Source organism: Euleptes europaea, chromosome 12 (genome assembly GCF_029931775.1).
Source record: "Euleptes europaea isolate rEulEur1 chromosome 12, rEulEur1.hap1, whole genome shotgun sequence".
Taxonomy (NCBI): Eukaryota; Metazoa; Chordata; class Lepidosauria; order Squamata; family Sphaerodactylidae; genus Euleptes; species Euleptes europaea.
Genome location: NC_079323.1, coordinates 33,035,893 through 33,055,896, shown reverse-complemented (window position 1 = coordinate 33,055,896; position 20,004 = coordinate 33,035,893). Strand labels below are relative to the sequence as shown.

The window sequence follows — 20,004 nt, the reverse complement described above, 5'->3', positions numbered from 1 at the left end:
GACTGATTGATTATTGTCGAAGGCTTTCACGGTCAGAGTTCATTGGTTCTTGTAGGTTATCCGGGCTGTGTAACCGTGGTCTTGGAATTTTCTTTCCTGACGTTTCGCCAGCAACTGTGGCAGGCATCTTCAGAGTAGTAACACTGAAGGACAGTGTCTCTCAGTGTCAAGGGTGTAGAAAGAGTAATATATAGTCAGAAAGGGGTTGGGTTTGAGCTGAGTATTGTCCTGCAAAAGTATTGTCCTGTAAGTATCAAGATAATGTGCTAATGAGGGTATGGTATGTTAATATGGAACCATTGTATCCTGAAGTGATCTGTTAATGTGTGTAATCCAAAACTAATCTGTATGGCTATTGTTGAATGTTGTCTTTGTCTGGAGGTGTTTCAGGGCAGGAAGCCAAGCCTTATTCATTCTTAAACTCTCCTCTTTTCTGTTAAAGTTGTGCTGATGTTTGTGAATTTCAATGGCTTCTCTGTGCAATCTGACAAAATAGTTGGTAGAATTGTCCAGTCTTTCAGTGTCTTGGAATAAGACCCTGTGTCCTGTTTGTGTCAGTCCATGTTCAGCCACTGCTGATTTCTCAGGTTGGCCAAGTCTGCAGTATCTTTCATGTTCTTTTATCCTTGTTTGTATGCTGCGTTTTGTGGTCCCGATGTAAACTTCTCCACAGCTGCAAGGTATACGATATACTCCTGCAGAGGTGAGGGGGTCTCTTTTGTCTTTTGCTGATCGTAGCATTTGTTGTATTTTCTTGGTGGGTTTAAACACTGTTTGTAGGTTATGTTTTTTCAAAAGTTTCTCCATCCTATCAGTGACTCCTTTAATAAATGGCAAGAATACCTTTCCTATGGGAGACTGTTTTTCTTGAGTTTTCTGATTTTTGTTTGGTTCAATGGCCCTTCTGATTTCATTCTTGGAGTAGCCGTTTGCTAGCAGTGCGTGATTTAGATGGTTAGTTTCTTCCTTGAGAAACTGTGGTTCACAGATCCGTCTTGCACGGTCCATTAATGTTTTGATTATTCCTCTTTTCTGTCGGGGGTGGTGGTTGGAGTTTTTGTGTAAGTAGCGATCTGTGTGAGTTGGTTTCCGGTAGACCTTGTGACCTAACTGAAGGTTTGATTTACGGATGACAAGGGTATCAAGAAATGGGAGTTTACCCTCAATTTCCTTTTCCATGGTAAACTGAATGTTTGGATGGATATTATTAAGATGGTTTAGAAAGTCCATTAATTTTTCTTCACCATGGCTCCAAATGGTAAATGTATCATCTACGAACCTGAACCAGACTGTAGGTTTGTAAGGTGCTGATTCTAATGCTGTCTTTTCAAAATATTCCATGTAAAAGTTTGCTATTACTGGACTGAGTGGACTTCCCATAGCTACTCCATCAATCTGTTCATAAAATTCTTGATCCCATAGGAAATAACTTGTTGTCAAACAATGGTGAAATAAGGCTGTTATATCTTCTGGAAAAATCTGGTTAATCAATGAGATTGTGTCTTTAACTGGAACCTTGGTAAAGAGGGATACAACATCAAAACTGATTAATATATCCTTTGGATTGAGTCTTAACGGACTGATTTTGTTGATGAAGTGAGTTGAATCTTTGATGTAAGAAGTGGTTTTTCCAATGTGGTCCAGAAGGGCCATTGAACCAAACAAAAATCAGAAAACTCAAGAAAAACAGTCTCCCATAGGAAAGGTATTCTTGCCATTTATTAAAGGAGTCACTGATAGGATGGAGAAACTTTTGAAAAAACATAACCTACAAACAGTGTTTAAACCCACCAAGAAAATACAACAAATGCTACGATCAGCAAAAGACAAAAGAGACCCCCTCACCTCTGCAGGAGTATATCGTATACCTTGCAGCTGTGGAGAAGTTTACATCGGGACCACAAAACGCAGCATACAAACAAGGATAAAAGAACATGAAAGATACTGCAGACTTGGCCAACCTGAGAAATCAGCAGTGGCTGAACATGGACTGACACAAACAGGACACAGGGTCTTATTCCAAGACACTGAAAGACTGGACAATTCTACCAACTATTTTGTCAGATTGCACAGAGAAGCCATTGAAATTCACAAACATCAGCACAACTTTAACAGAAAAGAGGAGAGTTTAAGAATGAATAAGGCTTGGCTTCCTGCCCTGAAACACCTCCAGACAAAGACAACATTCAACAATAGCCATACAGATTAGTTTTGGATTACACACATTAACAGATCACTTCAGGATACAATGGTTCCATATTAACATACCATACCCTCATTAGCACATTATCTTGATACTTACAGGACAATACTTTTGCAGGACAATACTCAGCTCAAACCCAACCCCTTTCTGACTATATATTACTCTTTCTACACCCTTGACACTGAGAGACACTGTCCTTCAGTGTTACTACTCTGAAGATGCCTGCCACAGTTGCTGGCGAAACGTCAGGAAAGAAAATTCCAAGACCACGGTTACACAGCCCGGATAACCTACAAGAACCAACGACTGATTGATTGTTTGATTGATTGCAAGCATTGCACTTTACAGCGCAACATGAGCAAAACAGCTGCTGCCTCAAGGAGATAGTGGTGAGTTGTGTTGTAGAAGAAGAAGAAGAAGAAGAAAGAAGAAGAGTTGGTTTTTATAGGCCGACTTTCTCTACCATTTAAGGGAGACTCAAACCGGCTTACAATCACCTTCCCTTCCCCTCCCCACAACAGACACCCTGTGTGGCAGGTGGGGCTGAAAGAGCTCTATCAGAGTTGTAACTTGCCCAAGGTCACCCAGCTGGCTTTGTGTGTAGGAGTGGGGAAACAAATCCAGTTCACCAGATTTGCCTCTGCAGCTCATGTGGAGGAGTGGGGAATCAAACCCGGTTCTCCAGATCAGTCTCCACTGCTCCAAACCACCACTCTTAACCACCACTCTTAACCACTATACCACGCTGGCTCTCCTTGTGTTCCTTAGCCTGTACCCTGACTTTTCCATCCTTCCTCATACCTGAAAAAGAAGTCCTAATCCCACCCTTTTTGACATGGCCATTTTAGAATGTCAAATATTATTTCTAAGACCTAACTTTTACATTCTTACTTAGATATTCAGCTTTTTCCTGGCTCTTTGTAGTTCTGCCTTGGTTCACCTCTGCTGTATATGTGCTGAAAGAGCACTGGAGAGTTCTGTGAAATACCAGATGGGCATGTCTGCTTTGTTTTCACGGCCCTCAACTGCTCAATGTCCTACATGAAACAAGTTTCATGCCAACAAGCTTTTCTAGGAAATTCAAGCCTCGCTTTTGGACTGTTGCGGTTATTGAAGTATCAGACTCCTTTCAAGGAGTTCAACACAAAGAAAAAAATCAAAACTACTAGGCGGTGCCAAGGTTTCTTGTACCTGGGTAAAGAAAAAAACCCACAACATTATAGTGTATGCTGCCAACAATACAACATCCTGAATCATTTTGGTTAAAATGTAATATGGCCTAAGATACAGCTTATCCTAGCCATGTTCTTTGGCGAACGAACGATACATTGGTTGAACCTCTCAGAAATATATTAAAACCATCTGTGTCTGGTTACATTTCAACTTTATTTTCAATTATAAAATAATAATAGTGCTTGAGAAGAAAACTCCGTTAGCTTTTGCATGTACCAGAGGAATTCTGCAGCCCCATTATTTCCTCATCAGGATGGCAGGAGAAATTCCAAACAAAAGTAATCTCGAAGATTTATAGGCTTGATGGTAGTGTTGACACGTGGCTGACAGAGCCTCTTAGAAGGCCAAGGAGAAACAGGCTGTGCTTCAGGTATGAATCAGGCCGGCTGGTGGTGGCAACTGTGCTTTGCATTGCAATGAATGATGCGAACAGGCGTTTTTCTTGACGTTCCCACTTCCAGATAAATTTGAAATCCCTTTGAACTGTGATCAACTGCTTTTTGAGAATATATTAAAACTAAGGAAACAGGGACTATGTGTGTGTGCTTTTGGCTTTCTCTGGGAACTAGGAATCAGACAGCCCTACTTTAAATGTCACTGTTTGACCCGCTGTATGGTTTCCTCATTCATAAAACTTGATGTTAGAACAGAAAACAAAACTGGTGCTTTCCAAGTCAATGAGATTTTAATAGATTTCAACAGGACAGATTTGACACAAAATTTTGCATGACGCATGTAATGAACGGGCACAATGTTTATATTTTATACCCTCTCACGTGAATTAGGATCAAAAACTTTTGTCATTCTTGTGTATAAGTTTTTGTTGTTGCCAGTCCACCGTGGTATACTACATGTTGCACTCTAGGTCACACTGCAACAGTGTTTTGTAGTCTTTATGCCTCATAGACCTGTATACATTGTCAGGTATATTTTGCTTAAGCAGCACCTCATTGAGAGATTACAAGAAATGGTTTGGTATGCATAGATTAAAATGAAGGTAGGAATTGAGAGAGCAATCCTTCACAGGCTTACTCGGAACACTATGTTCCAAATATGTCTGATCGATGGGGCTTACTCCTAGGAAAGTGTTCTTAGGATTGCACTGAGAAATACTGTGTCAGCCCATTATCCCATACAATATTGTTGACTACTTCGGCAGTGCTCTTTTCAAATTTTGTTATTTAAGATCCTGGACATGAACAAGTGTCAGTATGACTCTAGAAAAAATATTGCAATGATAAAATTATTTAGTACAAAATGGTTAAAATATCACAAAAATGATGCTCATGTGGGAATGCACAATGTCCACTGATGTACATTTGACAACAGTGAACACATTGTGTTGGATCCTGTCTAAAACTTCCAGCCACAGAAGTGTGACTTCCCCTCCCACTTCAGCCCAAAATTGACCCAGATTGCTAGGGTCGCCCACCTCCAGGTGGTGGCTGGAGAGCTCCTGCTATTACAACTGATCTCCAGCCAACAGAGATCAGTGCCCCTAGAGAAAATGGCCACTTTGGCAACTGGACTCTATGGCATTGAAGTCCCTTCCCTCTCCAAACCCCACCTTCCTTAGGCTCTGCCCCCAAAATCTCCAGGTATTGCCCAACTCGGAGCTGGCAACCCTACCAATTGCCCTCCTTGGGGAACATTGGACCCCAGGAACAGCATGAGGGGGGAGGGTTGCTGCAGGAGGGGAAAACTGGCAAAAACCACCTCCCTTGTGTGAATGGATTTTTTCGACAGGATCTTACACATTGTCCTCAATGTTAAACCTGCATTGGATTTATCAAAACCATTATGGATTTCAGTACCAAAGGAGAGAAAGCTCCTCCAACGTATTTCTAGCTGTAATGGTGCCATCCTAAGAAAATGTTACACCATTCTAAGCCCACTGAGTTCAATCAATTTAGGAGGATGTAAGTCTTCTTAGGACAGCACTTTTCCTATTGAAACAAATAGAAAAAAGGTCTTGGAGAAAAAAAGTGGGGGAAGCCCTCTCTAATTTTCCCATGTTTCTTTTGCATGCCTTTGCATCTCTAGGTGACATTAAGTCTTTTCCTGCTTCTGGGACCTTAATGCGGGTGTGTGTGTGTGTGTGTTTTTAAACAGAAACAGTAAGTGCTCTGTCTTGCACACCCAAACATGAATCTTGTACTAGGTTCATTCATTTCACCATTTTTCTTCCAGCCTCTACCTTACTTACTGATATCCACCCAGAAATTGACAAGTTTGCTTGCTTAGAGAACATTACAAGCTATACGCAATGAGCTAAGAGCATGGGCTTATGTTCCTTTTGCCTGCTGCTTCATTTCTGTAAAAAAAATATGGCGTATTCCCATTCCCGCATTACATGAGATGTAAAGTGCCTTTAATAGAAACCTCCATTAAAAGGACCAGACATCCAGGCTGGTTGGCAACCTATGACACAATATAGCACAAATTGTTCTGGTTGTTCTGGTTGGACAGTGTGTCTGCTGGGCCCATATCTGCTATGTCTTTCACCTTTGATGTCCTGTCCTTATTCCTCACCACTCCAGGGAAACTGAAGCGTAAGAGTAGCAAGGGGAAAGGGGAAACCGAAGGGCAGAGTATAGCCACAGACATGGACCAAGACAAAAAATGTCAAAATGAGTGGCTTAGTCATACCTGAACTTTGAAGGAAGCTTCATGAGGTTCCTACCATGCAACAGCTGTAAGCAAGCCAGCATCTCTCAGCTGCATCCACAGCTTCAGTACAGGGATGATGATAATACTGATCTATCTTATAGCAGATTTGTGAGATAGTATATGTGAAGGGCTTCCAAGTCTCTACTGAACCAGTGTGGTGTTGTGGTTAAAAGCAGTTCCTCAGCTCCCAAGGCAGGGCCCATGACACACACATTCTTCCAGTTTTGGAGGGAGTACATGCACAAGACCAGATTCCTGCTTTGCAATGGGAAAAAAAACCCTTCCACTTTCCCATCAAAATGGTCTTAAATGGCTGGAGACTTTTTCAAAACAAATATTGTAAAGGCATTTTTCATGGCTTGAATATTTCCCCTTGGATTGGGATGTGGGTTTTCTAACGAGCTATAAAATTAATACAAAGCAAAGAAAATAAGAGGGCCCATTGCCCTTTCCCTTCTCTTGGACATGGCCATCAAAGTACAGTGCACTGAAATACTGTACATGGCCCAGATTCAGGAGCAAGATGCAAATGTCAAAATTGCTTTGCTTTCCTGAAGGAAGATCAGCCATAAAGCAGCATGAAAGTGAGGATTAAGAAAACACAGTGGGTGCTGCATCAAAGGGAGCAGAAGACATGCCAATTCCATGTTTTGCTAGCTTTAGAAAGAAGTGGGTAAGAAAGTATTTTATGGCAGGATATCAGCCCATAAAACCATGGGACCACAACAGACAATCATGCACAAGAATAATATTAAATGGCTTTTATCTAGCACCATACTTAAGCATTTCAGAACATCGTGATATATGTTAGATTTAAGAATGGAGTCCTAAGGATAAGATACGGGTCAGGGTGTTTTCCTAGGTGAAAGGTATTTTGAGGAAGAAGTAACAAGGAACAATGCCTGCTTGTGTTCTTGTGTTCGGGAATTGGTTCCCAAATACAGAATCTGTAGTATGATCTGAATGGAGAGTCTGGGGGGGGGGAGTAAATCTAAATGGGGAGTTCTCAGATAGCTATGGTTTGAGAACCAGTGGCACAGATGATGGAAGGCACCTTTGTCCCCACAGCCCTCCCACAGTGCTGTGAAGATGGAGAGGAACAGCCTGGGCTCATTTCAGTTTTTTGAGGGGGAGGAATCTGTTCTCTTTAATGTAATAATTTTGTTTTAAACTGTTGTTACAGCGTTGTAAACTGTGTTAGGTGCCAATGTTGGCCAAAAAAAAAAAGGCAGGGCATTAATGAACTACATAAATTTTAAAAAACCCATAAAATGCAGGTTAAAAGGTTAAATGTGCTTCTGACATATTTGAAATGATTGTCCAGCTAAACCTACTCTGTTAATCTGAAAATGTTCCTGTTGAAATTGTTAATTATCCTTTCAAATGTCAAGGTATTTCAGTGGATCGTTCACATACTTGAAACACTAGCACAACAGTTAATCCCCATCCTGCAGTCAACTGTAGCTTTCGGCAAGTAGGCTTAGTCAGCGTTTCACAAAATAATACACTGAATAGTCTGATTCAAACCAGATTACTTTTTCTTCAGAGTAAAAACGATTGTAAATGTAAAACAGAACAGAGAAAGCAATAAGGGAAACCTTGAGTTTACAGGATTCCTTAAGTTCCTCAAATGTCTACAAAGCATACTGTGAGTTCTGGTTTATTTGTTTCAATATCAATATAGATGATTTTCAACATTGCCTCAGTTTGCAGAAAAATCTGAAATCTAAAAACCAACAAAACAAGCGTGGATGGTTAACACATCCCAAACGAATAGAAGCACCACCAATACCTTTAAGAAACTGATGCCCTCAGAGATCTCAGCAGCCATTGTGGAGGTTGCTAGGGAACCACAGTAATATTGCCAGCCTTCAAACCTTGGTTTCTGACAGTAAGAAGCAGGGGAAAGGGACAGCTTCTTTCCAGTAGCAACTACTGGGCATCTTGCTACCATACAATTTGCACAACTCATCCAGGTGAAGCAATGGCTGTGCTTCATGCCACACAACTTGCTTGTGTTCAGCAGCAGCCTCCATACAACTTGTGTAACTTGTGGCCACCACAAAGCTCACTCGAGTAACTTGCTATTACATGACTTTGGCTAGCCTTTTCCCAGGGAGAGGTTGCCAGGTGATAGCATGCGGGCCTACCTAAACCTCCCGGACGGGACCTGGCAACCCGCTATGCAGGCACTTGACTACTGTACTGGCCGCGCGCGCGCCCCAAATGCTACGGGACGGTCGCTGCGCACTCCGTCGTTAGGGACTCGGCCGTTCCTGCGAGCGCTGTGCAGTTAGCAGCCAGGAAGCAGATGCAGGGGCAGCCTCCGGTGAACCTGAGGGAAGCCATGTTCCTGTACAGACTCTGTTCCAGCCACAGCCATGTCATGAGAAGCAGTGTGTCACGTAGTCAGTGCCAAACACCCCCCCTCTTGCAACATCCACCGCTTAATGGGCCGTCAGCAGCAATCCAGATATCAGGATGAGTCGTTCCTCCAGTTCAGCAGCAGCGATCTCAGAAAGTTTGCACAGATCGCACTCATTGTTCCAGTATGTTAATCTCATCAGCAGAGAAATTCCAGTTCATCACGGGTTGCAGAAGCCATCGGAATTAGAATAGGTTTCCAAATTCTCACTACCTCACCCCGGTAGCCACAGCTTAATCCTTTGTCACCTTTTGCCACCTGGGAACCTAGGAGGAGTGAAACCCCTCTCCCCTCCCCCAGAAAAATAGTATATCTGGGGTGCCCCCAGCCCATATCGCTCTCTTGGATCTCAACCTTAGGTCTTTCCTGGCACCTTTGCCGTTACTCTGTTGGTTTGGTTTTGCGCAGCCTAACCACATTCCCTCCCATCTTGCTGGTCAAGTCTACGGGATCCCCTGCCCCCATCTCGGCTTTTACTTTTCAATCTGTCTTAGTCTACGTGAATTTGGACAACACCTCATCTAGATATGGTAAATATACCCAACCAACGATCTCCTGTCACGTTGGCAACTGTGCTCGTACTCCTCTCTTGATATTCTTAGACTCTCTGTATGTTTGTGTGCATCACTTAATTGAATGAGAAAGACATAAACATTATTTAATTTGGAATCCATTGTCTGTCTTTATAGTTGAGTGCGACCCTGCTATAAAAATATATAGTTACCGATTGCTCAGCTAATTTCCCCATTTAAAGGAGCAATTCGGCTAACACAGGAGAGAGGAAAGAGGAAGACCTGAGAGACAGTGTAGTATAGTAGTGAGAATATCAGATTAGGATCTGGGAGACCCAGGTTCAAATCCCCACTCTGCCATGCAAACTTGCTGGGTGACCTTGGGCCAGTCACTCTCTCAACCTAACCTACCTCACAGGGTTGTTGTGATGATAAAATGGAGGAGAGGGAAATCATGTTAGCTGCTTTGGGTCCCCATTGAGGAGAAAGGTGAGGGATAAATGAATAAATAATAAAGCTAAGACTGAAGGGGCAGATAAAAAAAGGTTGGTTGATGAGTGGGAAGGAGAAAAGGAAGCAGGAAAGGGAGAGAGGATTGGGTTCTGCCCAGAGGAGAGAAATAAGAAATAGAGTGAGGAAGAGAATACAGGAGAAAATGAAGAAACTCCTGCAAATCCTTGCAGATTTCCTGCTTGTTATTTTATATTTACCTTTCATACATGAATTAGTTCCAGGTTTTTTTATTCCCTAGCTTTGTTTGCAGCAGTTTAGGGGCAGATTTTTAAGAATATTTCTTTTCAGGCTGCCTAAAATTTTGCTGCAAACACATTTAACAGTTGAACATGGTTTGCTTGACATCTACAATCACCTGTGAGTTAAACATGCAATCTGTTCTACTATCCATTGACCACCTCAAACAGCTACCAAACAGCTTTGCACCTTCACGGTAGCTATGTTAGTGGACTTTTGTTTCCTTGCAGTGGTGAGGTTTAATTACTTTGTCTTGTGGGGGCTTTTGCATCTATACAATATGTGAGGTTGATTCTACCTGGGATCATAGATGGTCAGATTGTGTCAGTAAATGATTTGAGGGAGGGGCTTCACCTCCCAAAGAGCTGCGCGGAAATGCACATGAGCAAAATAACATTGACACAATAGAAAAACAATTTTAAAAAGAGGTAACTAAATGTGTGTTATGTTGAGCTTCTTCAAGAAAGAGCAGGAGCCATACAGATTTAACTAGTAATAGAAGACACCAACAGGGCTTGCAATTTCCTTCTATGACAGCGCAAGCCTGTTACTGATGGAAAGCTGGAATCTATTGACTGGGAAAGGTTGGTTTAAAATGGTGGTTCCCAAAGTGGGCAGTACCACCCCCTGGGGGCGGTGGGTTTACCTAGGGGGGCACTAAGAGGCAAGGGGACAGCAGGGGGGCACTAGAGGTGGGCCCCTTCAACTGTGTTGTTGGATAGGGCAGGGGGCGCTGGGGTTGAGTTTGTGGAACCAAGGAGGTGGTGGCCCAAAACGTTTGGGAACCGCTGGTTTAAAACATTGGGCTGAAACCTTCCTTGCTCTCAAGGAAGCACGCCAAAAGTTCCATCCTAAGCAGTGATACATTCTTCTGAGTCCATTGAAGTCTAGAAGGGGTTAACTCTGCTTAGAATTGCACTGCAAGTTGTCATTGTGAGTAGCAGGCTAGTGCTTACTCATGAACAGGTTCACTGGTCCTAGCATTGTCTGTTCATGGGAAAGCAAATGTTAGTCGAATGAGAATCCCCATTCCTTACAACCAGTCCTTAATAGGATTCTATTTAAAATGTAGTGCAACTTATACCAGCTTTTCCTGAAATGTATGCCAGGACAATTAGGTGGCATGCAACCATACATCTTTTAAAATTTCCACCCCCGATAAAAGGAAAAATAGGACCCCCTCCCACATTCAGATTGGGATGTACAAATGAGAATCTGTTGCCGAAAGGAACAGCTGTATCAGTTTTGGGCAAGATAGCTCACCATAACAACGCTCCAGAATTTCCATTCTTGCAGAACACCTCTTACACAGAGTGGTAAGCTGCAGTACTGCAGTCCAAGCTCTGCTCACAACCTGAGTTCGATCCTGACAGAAGTCAGTTTCAAGTAGCTAGTTCAAGTAGCCTTCCATCCTTCCAAAGTTGGTAAAATGAGTACCCAGCTTGCTGGGAGTAAAGTTTAGATAACTGGGGAAGGCAATGGCAAACCACCCTGTAAACACTGCCTAGTAAATTTTGTGATGTGACATCACCCCATGGGTCAGTAATGACCCGGTGCTTGCACAGGGGACTATCTTTACCTTTTAAAACACCTGTTTACTGGAAAGAAACATCAATTTACCAGATTAGTGTTTTCCTCTTGGCTGATTTGTTCCATGGATGACCGCATATGCCATATTTATTCTTGCAACATAGGTTCTTTTTTCTTTTCTTTTTTTGCAGGATATGGCTGTGCTGCTAGCACCAACCTGGCTGTTGGTGGTGGTTGTAACCATTTACATTGGGCTACTGAGATCAACTCAAGCTGGTGCTTATTATGGGATCAAGCAGCTACCTCCCCAAGTCCCACAGTACCAAGCCCTTGGACAACAAGGACAAGTACCTCACATGCCAATGGGCAAAGATGGCATTCCACTGCAGCGCATGGGCAAGGAGGGACCACCACCCATACCGTATGGGAAAGAATATGTGCCTCAGTTTTTGAAAGAAATCCCACCACTACCTATGCTTGGCAAGGAGAGGATTTTAAAGAAACAGAAAGGTAATATTGCCAAGAAATGCATCCTTCCTTCTCACCCTCTCCTACTCCAGTATACATGTACCATGTCAAAATATCTTATTAAAACCTAGATGAGCCTTTAATTGGTTTCGTTTTTTAAAACAGTTGGGTTTGGTTCGATCTTTTGTATATGTCAGACAGATAAAAGATCACATTTCTTTCTTACTGTGAGGAATTGCTTTTACTGCGTTTTCTTCCCTTCAGGACACTCTCTTCCTTTCAGATTTTTAATGGAAATTTTTCATTTAAATGTATTTACATTTAATTCGCCAGCTGATGGACTGGTTAATCAAGTACTTTAAATAGGTGCATTTGAAACACAGACTATAAAAACAAGAGGCTAATATTTACTTATCCCTCAGTTTTACAAAATCAAGGTCAGTGATTGTCAGGATCAGTCATTTAAAATAAATCCTAAGGTAAAGAGTTCACGGAACTTTACTGGGGAAGGATACTCAATACTGGATAAATGAATGAATTAATAGAGAACTACATGGTTACTTTTAAGCCGTGCTCCTCTACTAAGAACTGCTGCACAGTGTACTGGAAATTCTATGCTGAAACATCTTACCATTGATTCATAGCTCTGTTCTTCAAAAGCCAAAACTTTAAACGTTTGTATAGGTCAGTTTGATTTATCAGCATTTTGCACCATTGTTCTCAAAGCAGAATAATTGCTGCAACCAGCCTCCCTATGGGTAATTGCTAGAGGAGGCTGCCTGATTCTGCCATTCCTGTTTTCATATCTGTTTGTGGAGAAGGTGCACAATAATAACTGTCCCCGTGCCCAAGTGGCTGTGCCATCTACACAGTTCGAAGAAGGGAGTCCAAACTCCTCTCATGACCCAATCAACAATTTCTTAGATTTTGGTTGACTTTTCTAGGTTTTGAAATACATAAAAACATACAGAGCAGTTGTAGTGGGCTAGCCACATTTTAGCCATTTTTTAGACTTATTAAGATTATATTCATGCAATGTATGTTAATTAAAAGCTAGATTTCCTCTCAGTGAATGGCAAGTAGAAAAAACCTTATGCAATAATGTCACCGAGAGCTGGTTAGAGAAAAGCCTGGGCTGAAAGCCAATAGCCTTGACCAAAGTAACAACATACTGATTACAAAGCCAGAAAGTGGCCGTTTTAAAATCCAGATGGGGGGGTGGGTGCTTGGCTTGCATTGGACTCCTTTACAAGCTGCCTCAAACACCTTCTCTAAGCCTCTCTCACCTTGCTGTGAGTGATGGGTCTGACATTGAAGATAGGATTATGCCCTATCAGCCAACTCTGCCTTTGGCTATATAGAGGCGCCTGGGGAAGTGTGAAACAGGTGGAAAGGATTACATTGCTTTGGGAAAGAAGAAGGACCCCTGAGAAGATGTCATAAGTACAACCACAGGATTAGCTTTCCCATGTCAAAATGTATAAAAGGAGCCTAGAATTGTTTAGAATTCGGAGATCTAGTTGAGGTCTCCCGGGCGGTGGTGGTAACATATGAAATTGTATTTGATGTGAGTTATGATCTGCATACTCTGCAAATTTCTGAAATAGCCTGTTGTGTGACTCTGCCTAAAAATTCTGTTATTTTCTGTCTTATGCTTTGGAAAAAGGTCCCCTGTGCAAGCACCGGATCATTCCTGACCCATGGGGTGATGTCACATCCTGACGTTTACTAGGCAGACTTTGTTTACCAGGTGGTTTGCCATTGCCTTCCCCAGTCATCTTCCCTTTACCCCCAGCAAGCTGGGTACTCATTTTACCATCCTCGGAAGGATGGAAGGCTGAGTCAACCTTGAGCCGGCTACCTGAAACCAACTTCCGTCGGGATCGAACTCAGGTCGTGAGCAGAGCTTTTGACTGCAGTACTGCAGCTTACCACTCTGTGCCACGGGGCTCCTTATTCTTTGGAACCTGCCTTTAATATCTTGGAATAAGCAATAAAAGGAATTTCCATGATTCAATAATGTTGCCTCTTTGCCTTAGATAACTATTTCTACCAAGGAATCATACTTGTCAATCAGGTTTACATCTTATAGATTTAGTCATCAATAATGGTAAAGGAGTCCATTTCACAGTGCTAAGCAGGTATACTCAGAATCCTACTCAAGTCTACTCAATGGTGCTCACGCCCAGGAAGCTGTTCTTAGGATTGCACTGTTAGGTCCATGCATTTTAAAGGCGGCATCCTCCCATATGAAGAATATGTTAGGAAAATATATTTGGGATATGAAATGGGAAGTGAAGCTATTGACATGGCAATGTGGCAGTGCTTTGGAAATATGTTGCTATCCAGAAACGCCAGTTGGCATTTTCTGCACTTCCAGCAAACCCAGTCAATATCTCAATCAAGCCATTCTGTTTGCAAGCACCCAAGTGATTTCAATTACATCTCACATATTTCTCTCTCTGTCTTTCTCTCTTTCCTTTCTGAAACAGAAATCCCATCAGCTGGTTTGAGAGGTGAGCGTGGTCCTCCTGGGGAGCCTGGACCAAGAGGGCCTACTGGACCTCCAGGGATACCAGGACATGGAGTGCCAGGAGCCAAAGGAAAACCAGGTCCACAAGGATATCCAGGGATTGGAAAACCAGGAATGCCTGGAATGCCCGGAAAACCAGGATCAATGGGGCCTCCTGGACCAAGAGGCGAGATGGGGCCAAAGGGAGAGATTGGACCTATGGGTATTCCAGGGCCCCAAGGTCCACCAGGACCCCATGGACTACCTGGAATAGGAAAACCAGGTGATCGAGGTTTGCCAGGGCAACCAGGACCAAAGGGTGAGCCAGGAATGAAAAGTCAGCCTGGATTACAAGGTCCCGCTGGTCCAAAAGGAGATAAAGGCATTGGGATTCCAGGACTGCCAGGGTTAAAAGGTCCACCTGGTTTACCCGGTCCTCCAGGTCCTGTTGGACTTCCAGGAATAGGCAAGCCAGGACTGATTGGTTTTCCAGGCCCACAGGGACCTGCAGGCAAACCTGGGCTTCCAGGGAAGCCAGGGCCTCAAGGGTTAGGTGGAGCCTCTGGAATTCAAGGTCCTCCTGGCCTTCCAGGTATAGGAAAGCCAGGCCAAGATGGAATCCCAGGTCAACCAGGATTTCCTGGTGGGAAAGGTGAGCAAGGTTTGCCAGGTTTACCGGGTCCTCCTGGACTACCTGGGATTGGAAAGCCAGGTTTCCCTGGACCTAAAGGTGACCGTGGCATGGGTGGTATTCCAGGGCCACTTGGGCCTAAGGGTGAAAAGGGGCACATGGGGCCACCTGGCATGGGTGGGCCACCAGGAGAGCCAGGCCAGCCAGGGTTGCCAGGACTCATGGGTCCCCCAGGTGCTATGGGGTTCCCAGGCCCTAAAGGAGAAGCTGGACTTGTTGGGCCACAAGGGCCATTTGGTCCAAAAGGTGAACTTGGCTTACAGGGTTTCCCAGGAAAACCCGGCTTTCCTGGGGAGGTTGGACCTCCAGGTCTACGAGGATTACCAGGCCCAATTGGACCAAAAGGAGAAGCTGGCCACAAAGGCTTGCCTGGTCTGCCTGGTGCTCATGGACCTATGGGGCCCAAAGGAGAGCCTGGGATCCCAGGAGCTCAAGGGCATCAAGGCCCTTCTGGAATCCCAGGCATAGCAGGACCCAGTGGCCCAATTGGACCTCCTGGACTTCCTGGGCCTAAAGGTGAACGAGGTGTACAAGGTCCGCCAGGGTTTCCAGGAATGGGGAAACCTGGTATTGCAGGGGTACAAGGGCCTCCTGGGAAGCCTGGAATGGTTGGTTTACCTGGCCAACCAGGCACCCAGGGACCTCCAGGGCCTCCTGGTCCCCCTGGCCCCCCACTAATAATCCAACCCACACCACCAGCAATTGGACAATATTTGCCTGAGATGGGCCCAGGCATCGATGGAGTAAAGACTCCACATGGCTACATGGGGAAGAAAGGCAAAAACGGTGGTGCGGCCTACGAGATGCCAGCTTTCACAGCCGAGCTCACCACTCCTTTCCCACGAGTTGGGGTGCCTGTGATGTTTGACAGGCTTCTGTATAATGGCAGGCAGAATTATAATCCACAGACTGGCATCTTCACCTGTGAAATCCCTGGGATTTACTACTTTGCCTACCATGTTCACTGTAAAGGAGGGAATGTCTGGGTGGCTTTGTTCAAAAACAACGATCCGTTGATGTACACCTACGATGAATACAAGAAAGGCTTCCTGGACCAAGCTTCAGGGAGTGCCGTCATTCAGCTGATGCAGGGTGACAGAGTGTATATCCAAATGCCATCTGAACAGGCAGCAGGACTCTATGCTGGGCAATATGTTCATTCATCTTTTTCAGGATATTTGTTGTATCCCATGTAAACTGAACTTTCAGACAAAACGAAACCTCTTTTTCCCCCTCTCATGCTTCAAATCTATACCATTGAAAGACGCATTTAATGACTGTTTGGGAACATCGTGTACAATAAAATTACAGTTTTAAACATTATGTACAGCTTGTGATAAAACGAAAAGGTGGTAATAAACCCAATGGGAAGCTGTTTGCTGTACATAGAATATTTTGATATTTGCCTGCTCCATTTCATTAAGGGTAACACCGTGCTAAGGTTCACAGCAGGTTTTCATCTTTCCCCTCTACTGTTTGCTTTCTAGGAAGGTTTGAAAAAAGAAGCAAGAGAAGGTGCTACAGTACTGTTTTCTAGAAATAATTTTAAAATGCAGGCTTAAAAGTACAGTCCACAGTCTTGCAAGATAAAACAAATTTCTCCATGCCAAAAGTCATTTTCTTTTCATGCAACGGGTTGATAAAGAACAGTACTAAGGTCAAAGGAAAACTCTCCCAAAGCTTTTTCCAGCAAGCACTAGCTCATCTTCCTAGCTTCTGGAATATTTTTAGGCAGCCAGGTAGATGTATGGGTACACAGAAAATCAACAACTTTTTGGATACCTTGATGCCAAAGTAATTAACATTGCCATCCTAAACTGTGTTACACTGGATTTAGTATAACACAGTTTATGATTGCACATGAAATCAGTTATATGAAGGCAGTAACCATCCCTGGAAATGGATACTGGGAACAGTAAGGCTTCTGTAACTAAGGCATAATATTTGGGTCAAGATATGGCCCAAACAAACACTGAATTCTGGGCGTGTTCTAGCCACAGTTATGTTCTTTTAACTTTTGGGTTCCATTGATTTTAACTGGAGAGAGATCCATGCATGGATAACTGCCTTTGAAACCAATGGGATACAAAAGTGCTTAACTTTGGCTGGACCGCGTGCTCTCTCTCTCTCTCTTTGCGAGCCCCACTACGACATAGCTTGGCCATTACTCTCCAGGCTCTTGAAATAAGTCATTTTTTGTTGGATTTAGAAGAAAGCACCCATGGTTCTTTGATATGCTTGAAACCAAAGCTGCTTATTCCTCTAATATCTTCTATGTCCACTTATGAAAAGGATAAGATGGCTAGTAATAATCCATAATGGTGCATTTGCCTATGTTTTGTCTGCAGTGCCATGCAAATTAGCTGCATAAATGCAACACCATTCATAGCCCAAGCTTACTGAGAAGTTATTCCCAGGCAGGTGTACATGGGACTTCAGCCGTACAGTGCAGCCCTAAACAGAGTTATGCCTTTCCAATTGATTGGATGTAGAAGGGTGTAACTCTGTTTAGGATTGCAGTGTTAGTGTAGAAACCAGTTTCAAACCCTTAGTATTTAAATTTCATTCCTAATTACATTTGCCTATGAGCATGTGCAGACTACAGATTATTCTGTATGTGGCAGTTACAAAATACTACAGCCAAAATCCAGCATTATTTAAAGCCATTGCTCTTATTCAACATGGATACACATACCACAGCTATGGCTATGAAAACATAACCCTGACCAACAAGTGATAACCATGCAGATCTGCCATTTGACAGATGGCAGAGGAATTCATTTCTGTTCCCTCCCACTAAATGACTGATTGGCACTATCATCATTTCTCTACATGCGCATAGCTGACCCAAAATAATAGGGTAATGCTGGTAGCTACTTAGGACATCAACATAAGTCCTGGGATACCCAGGAAACCCTCAGTGAGGAATGTAGCACTCACCCAGAATCTTGCAAAACCAACATCCCACCCTTGTGATTTCCTCAAGGGCAATCCCTTCCCACTTACGGAACAGGGGGAAAGGATGGCCATTGGGAAAAGACTGGAGAAGGGATACGCCCCCCGTAAATGCCTTGCCCCATAAAATAAGATTCAACATTGCTCCGAGCAGCAATGAACGGGAGCCAATTCTTGCCTATGCAGTACCTGTTTGCACAAAAGTTTTACAAGTACTAATACCTGCACAAAAGCCTGCTTCTATGCGTGTTTTCCTCCTAGTTAGATTGGAGTCAGCTGAATCAAGGGGTCTAAGCATGTCCTACTGTTTGTTGGATTGTAGCCTATCTCCAACAATGTTGCTAATGTCATAGGGAAAAAGGAGTTACAAAGATTATTTTGAAACAACAGTATACTGCACATCACACCTTTTTTTTGTTTGTTAATTTCGATATTGTTACAAGTTCCAAAACATTTTAAGTGTGGCTCCCATATTTAACGGAAACTTCAAGTCTCTTCAAGCCAGCCTCGATATGGACTGAAACTTGCATTTCTTTTATTTAAATACAGAGTTTAACGCAGTATAACATCAGCAGAAGACTGCAATGCCTGAGATATGGTGCTAGGAATCAAATATTTTATAGAGCATTGAGAGCAATGGTCCATTTATGAACCAGGGCTTCCTTGGATCAGTTGCTAGGATATATATGAGAGAGATGAAAAATAGCAAATAATTTTTGTATTTAATTTTTTGTACTGATTTTAAAAGAACTTATTAAATGTCTTTTTAAAATGTTTAAGCATATTTATTTCTTGTCATTCTATGAAAAACAACATCTGGGTATCCAAGGCTGTTTCTCACTGTTTTCTCCCACATTAGAATAATGCCTCAAGGCAACCACTGGCAGAGTTGCTATGATGTCACAGAATGGTCAGGGATATTTTAACCCTTAATGAAGGGAATGGTCTGTTGACCATCACTACTATGAAAGAAAACAGAAAGGAGTCTTGTGGCACCTTAAAGACTAAGGTTTATTGAAGAATATGCTTTCTGTGGGCTAAAACCCTCTTCACCAGATGTAATGGTATCTAACAAAACAGGATTAAATCCACAAAAGCTTGTGCTTCTATTACATAATTAATCTTTAAGTCACACTAAGGCTGTTTTTGCTGCAACACAGCAACATGGCTTTCTCATGATTTCTTTGGAGCAATTCCAGAGCTTGATCTATTCTTGAGATGCTGTGGAGATAGAAATTAAATCTCTGCTAGGCTCTGTAGAACTTGGAACTTCTGGCAATGGGGTTTTCCTTACTGGAGAGGACTGGGAGGTCAGCAGAAATTTATTTTAATTTATTGAAATATTTCTACCATATATTTCTACCATAGATTCTTGTAGGTTATCCGGGCTGTGTAACCGTGGTCTTGGAATTTTCTTTCCTGACGTTTCGCCAGCAACTGTGGCAGGCATCTTCAGAGTAGTAACACTGTCCTTCAGTGATACTCCTCTGAAGATGCCTGCCACAGTTGCTGGCGAAACGTCAGGAAAGAAAATTCCAAGACCACGGTTACACAGCCCGGATAACCTACAAGAATCAATGAACTCTGACCGTGAAAGCCTTCGACAATATTTCTACCATACCTTTCCCTTTTTGGCTCAAGGTGGCCAAATGTGAAAGTCTAGACGAGCTGGTATCCCTGTGAGAATAAACAGTGTTGGGGATTGGATGAAGGAATGGACGAGATGGTTGTTCCACTGCTACACCCTCTCTACCATCTGCTCATCTCTTGTATAGGAGCTGCCACTGCTTCCCAGCTATTTATGAACAAACAGGGAACAGGCCCAGCATAATGGGTACTGCAAGGAAAATCTACCATACCAGAAACACTTGACTATTGGGCAAGACACTTCACATACAGTATCTGGCAGGCCAACAACAGGGCACAGAGGCCAAGGTTTTCCACTGGTTTTGCCTCCTGGCACTGCTACTGAGAGGTTTCCTGCCTGTGAATGTGGAGTCACCATGACAAGTAGCCACTGATAGACTTGTCCTCCATGAATCTGTCTGCCTGTGG

General features: G+C 43.1%; 1 protein-coding gene across 1 annotated transcript in view; it reads left to right on the top strand.

Moving 5' to 3' along the window:
* Window positions 1-16,392, top strand: part of COL8A1 (collagen type VIII alpha 1 chain) — a 30,654-nt gene extending 14,262 nt beyond the window's left edge. The window contains exons 2-3 of the mRNA XM_056858260.1: window positions 11,515-11,833; window positions 14,284-16,392. Of these exons, the coding sequence (XP_056714238.1) occupies window positions 11,518-11,833; window positions 14,284-16,190 (2,223 nt within the window). The 5' untranslated portion in view covers window positions 11,515-11,517 and the 3' untranslated portion in view covers window positions 16,191-16,392. The remainder of the gene's footprint in view (window positions 1-11,514; window positions 11,834-14,283) is intronic.
* The last annotated feature ends 3,612 nt before the right edge of the window (window positions 16,393-20,004 follow it).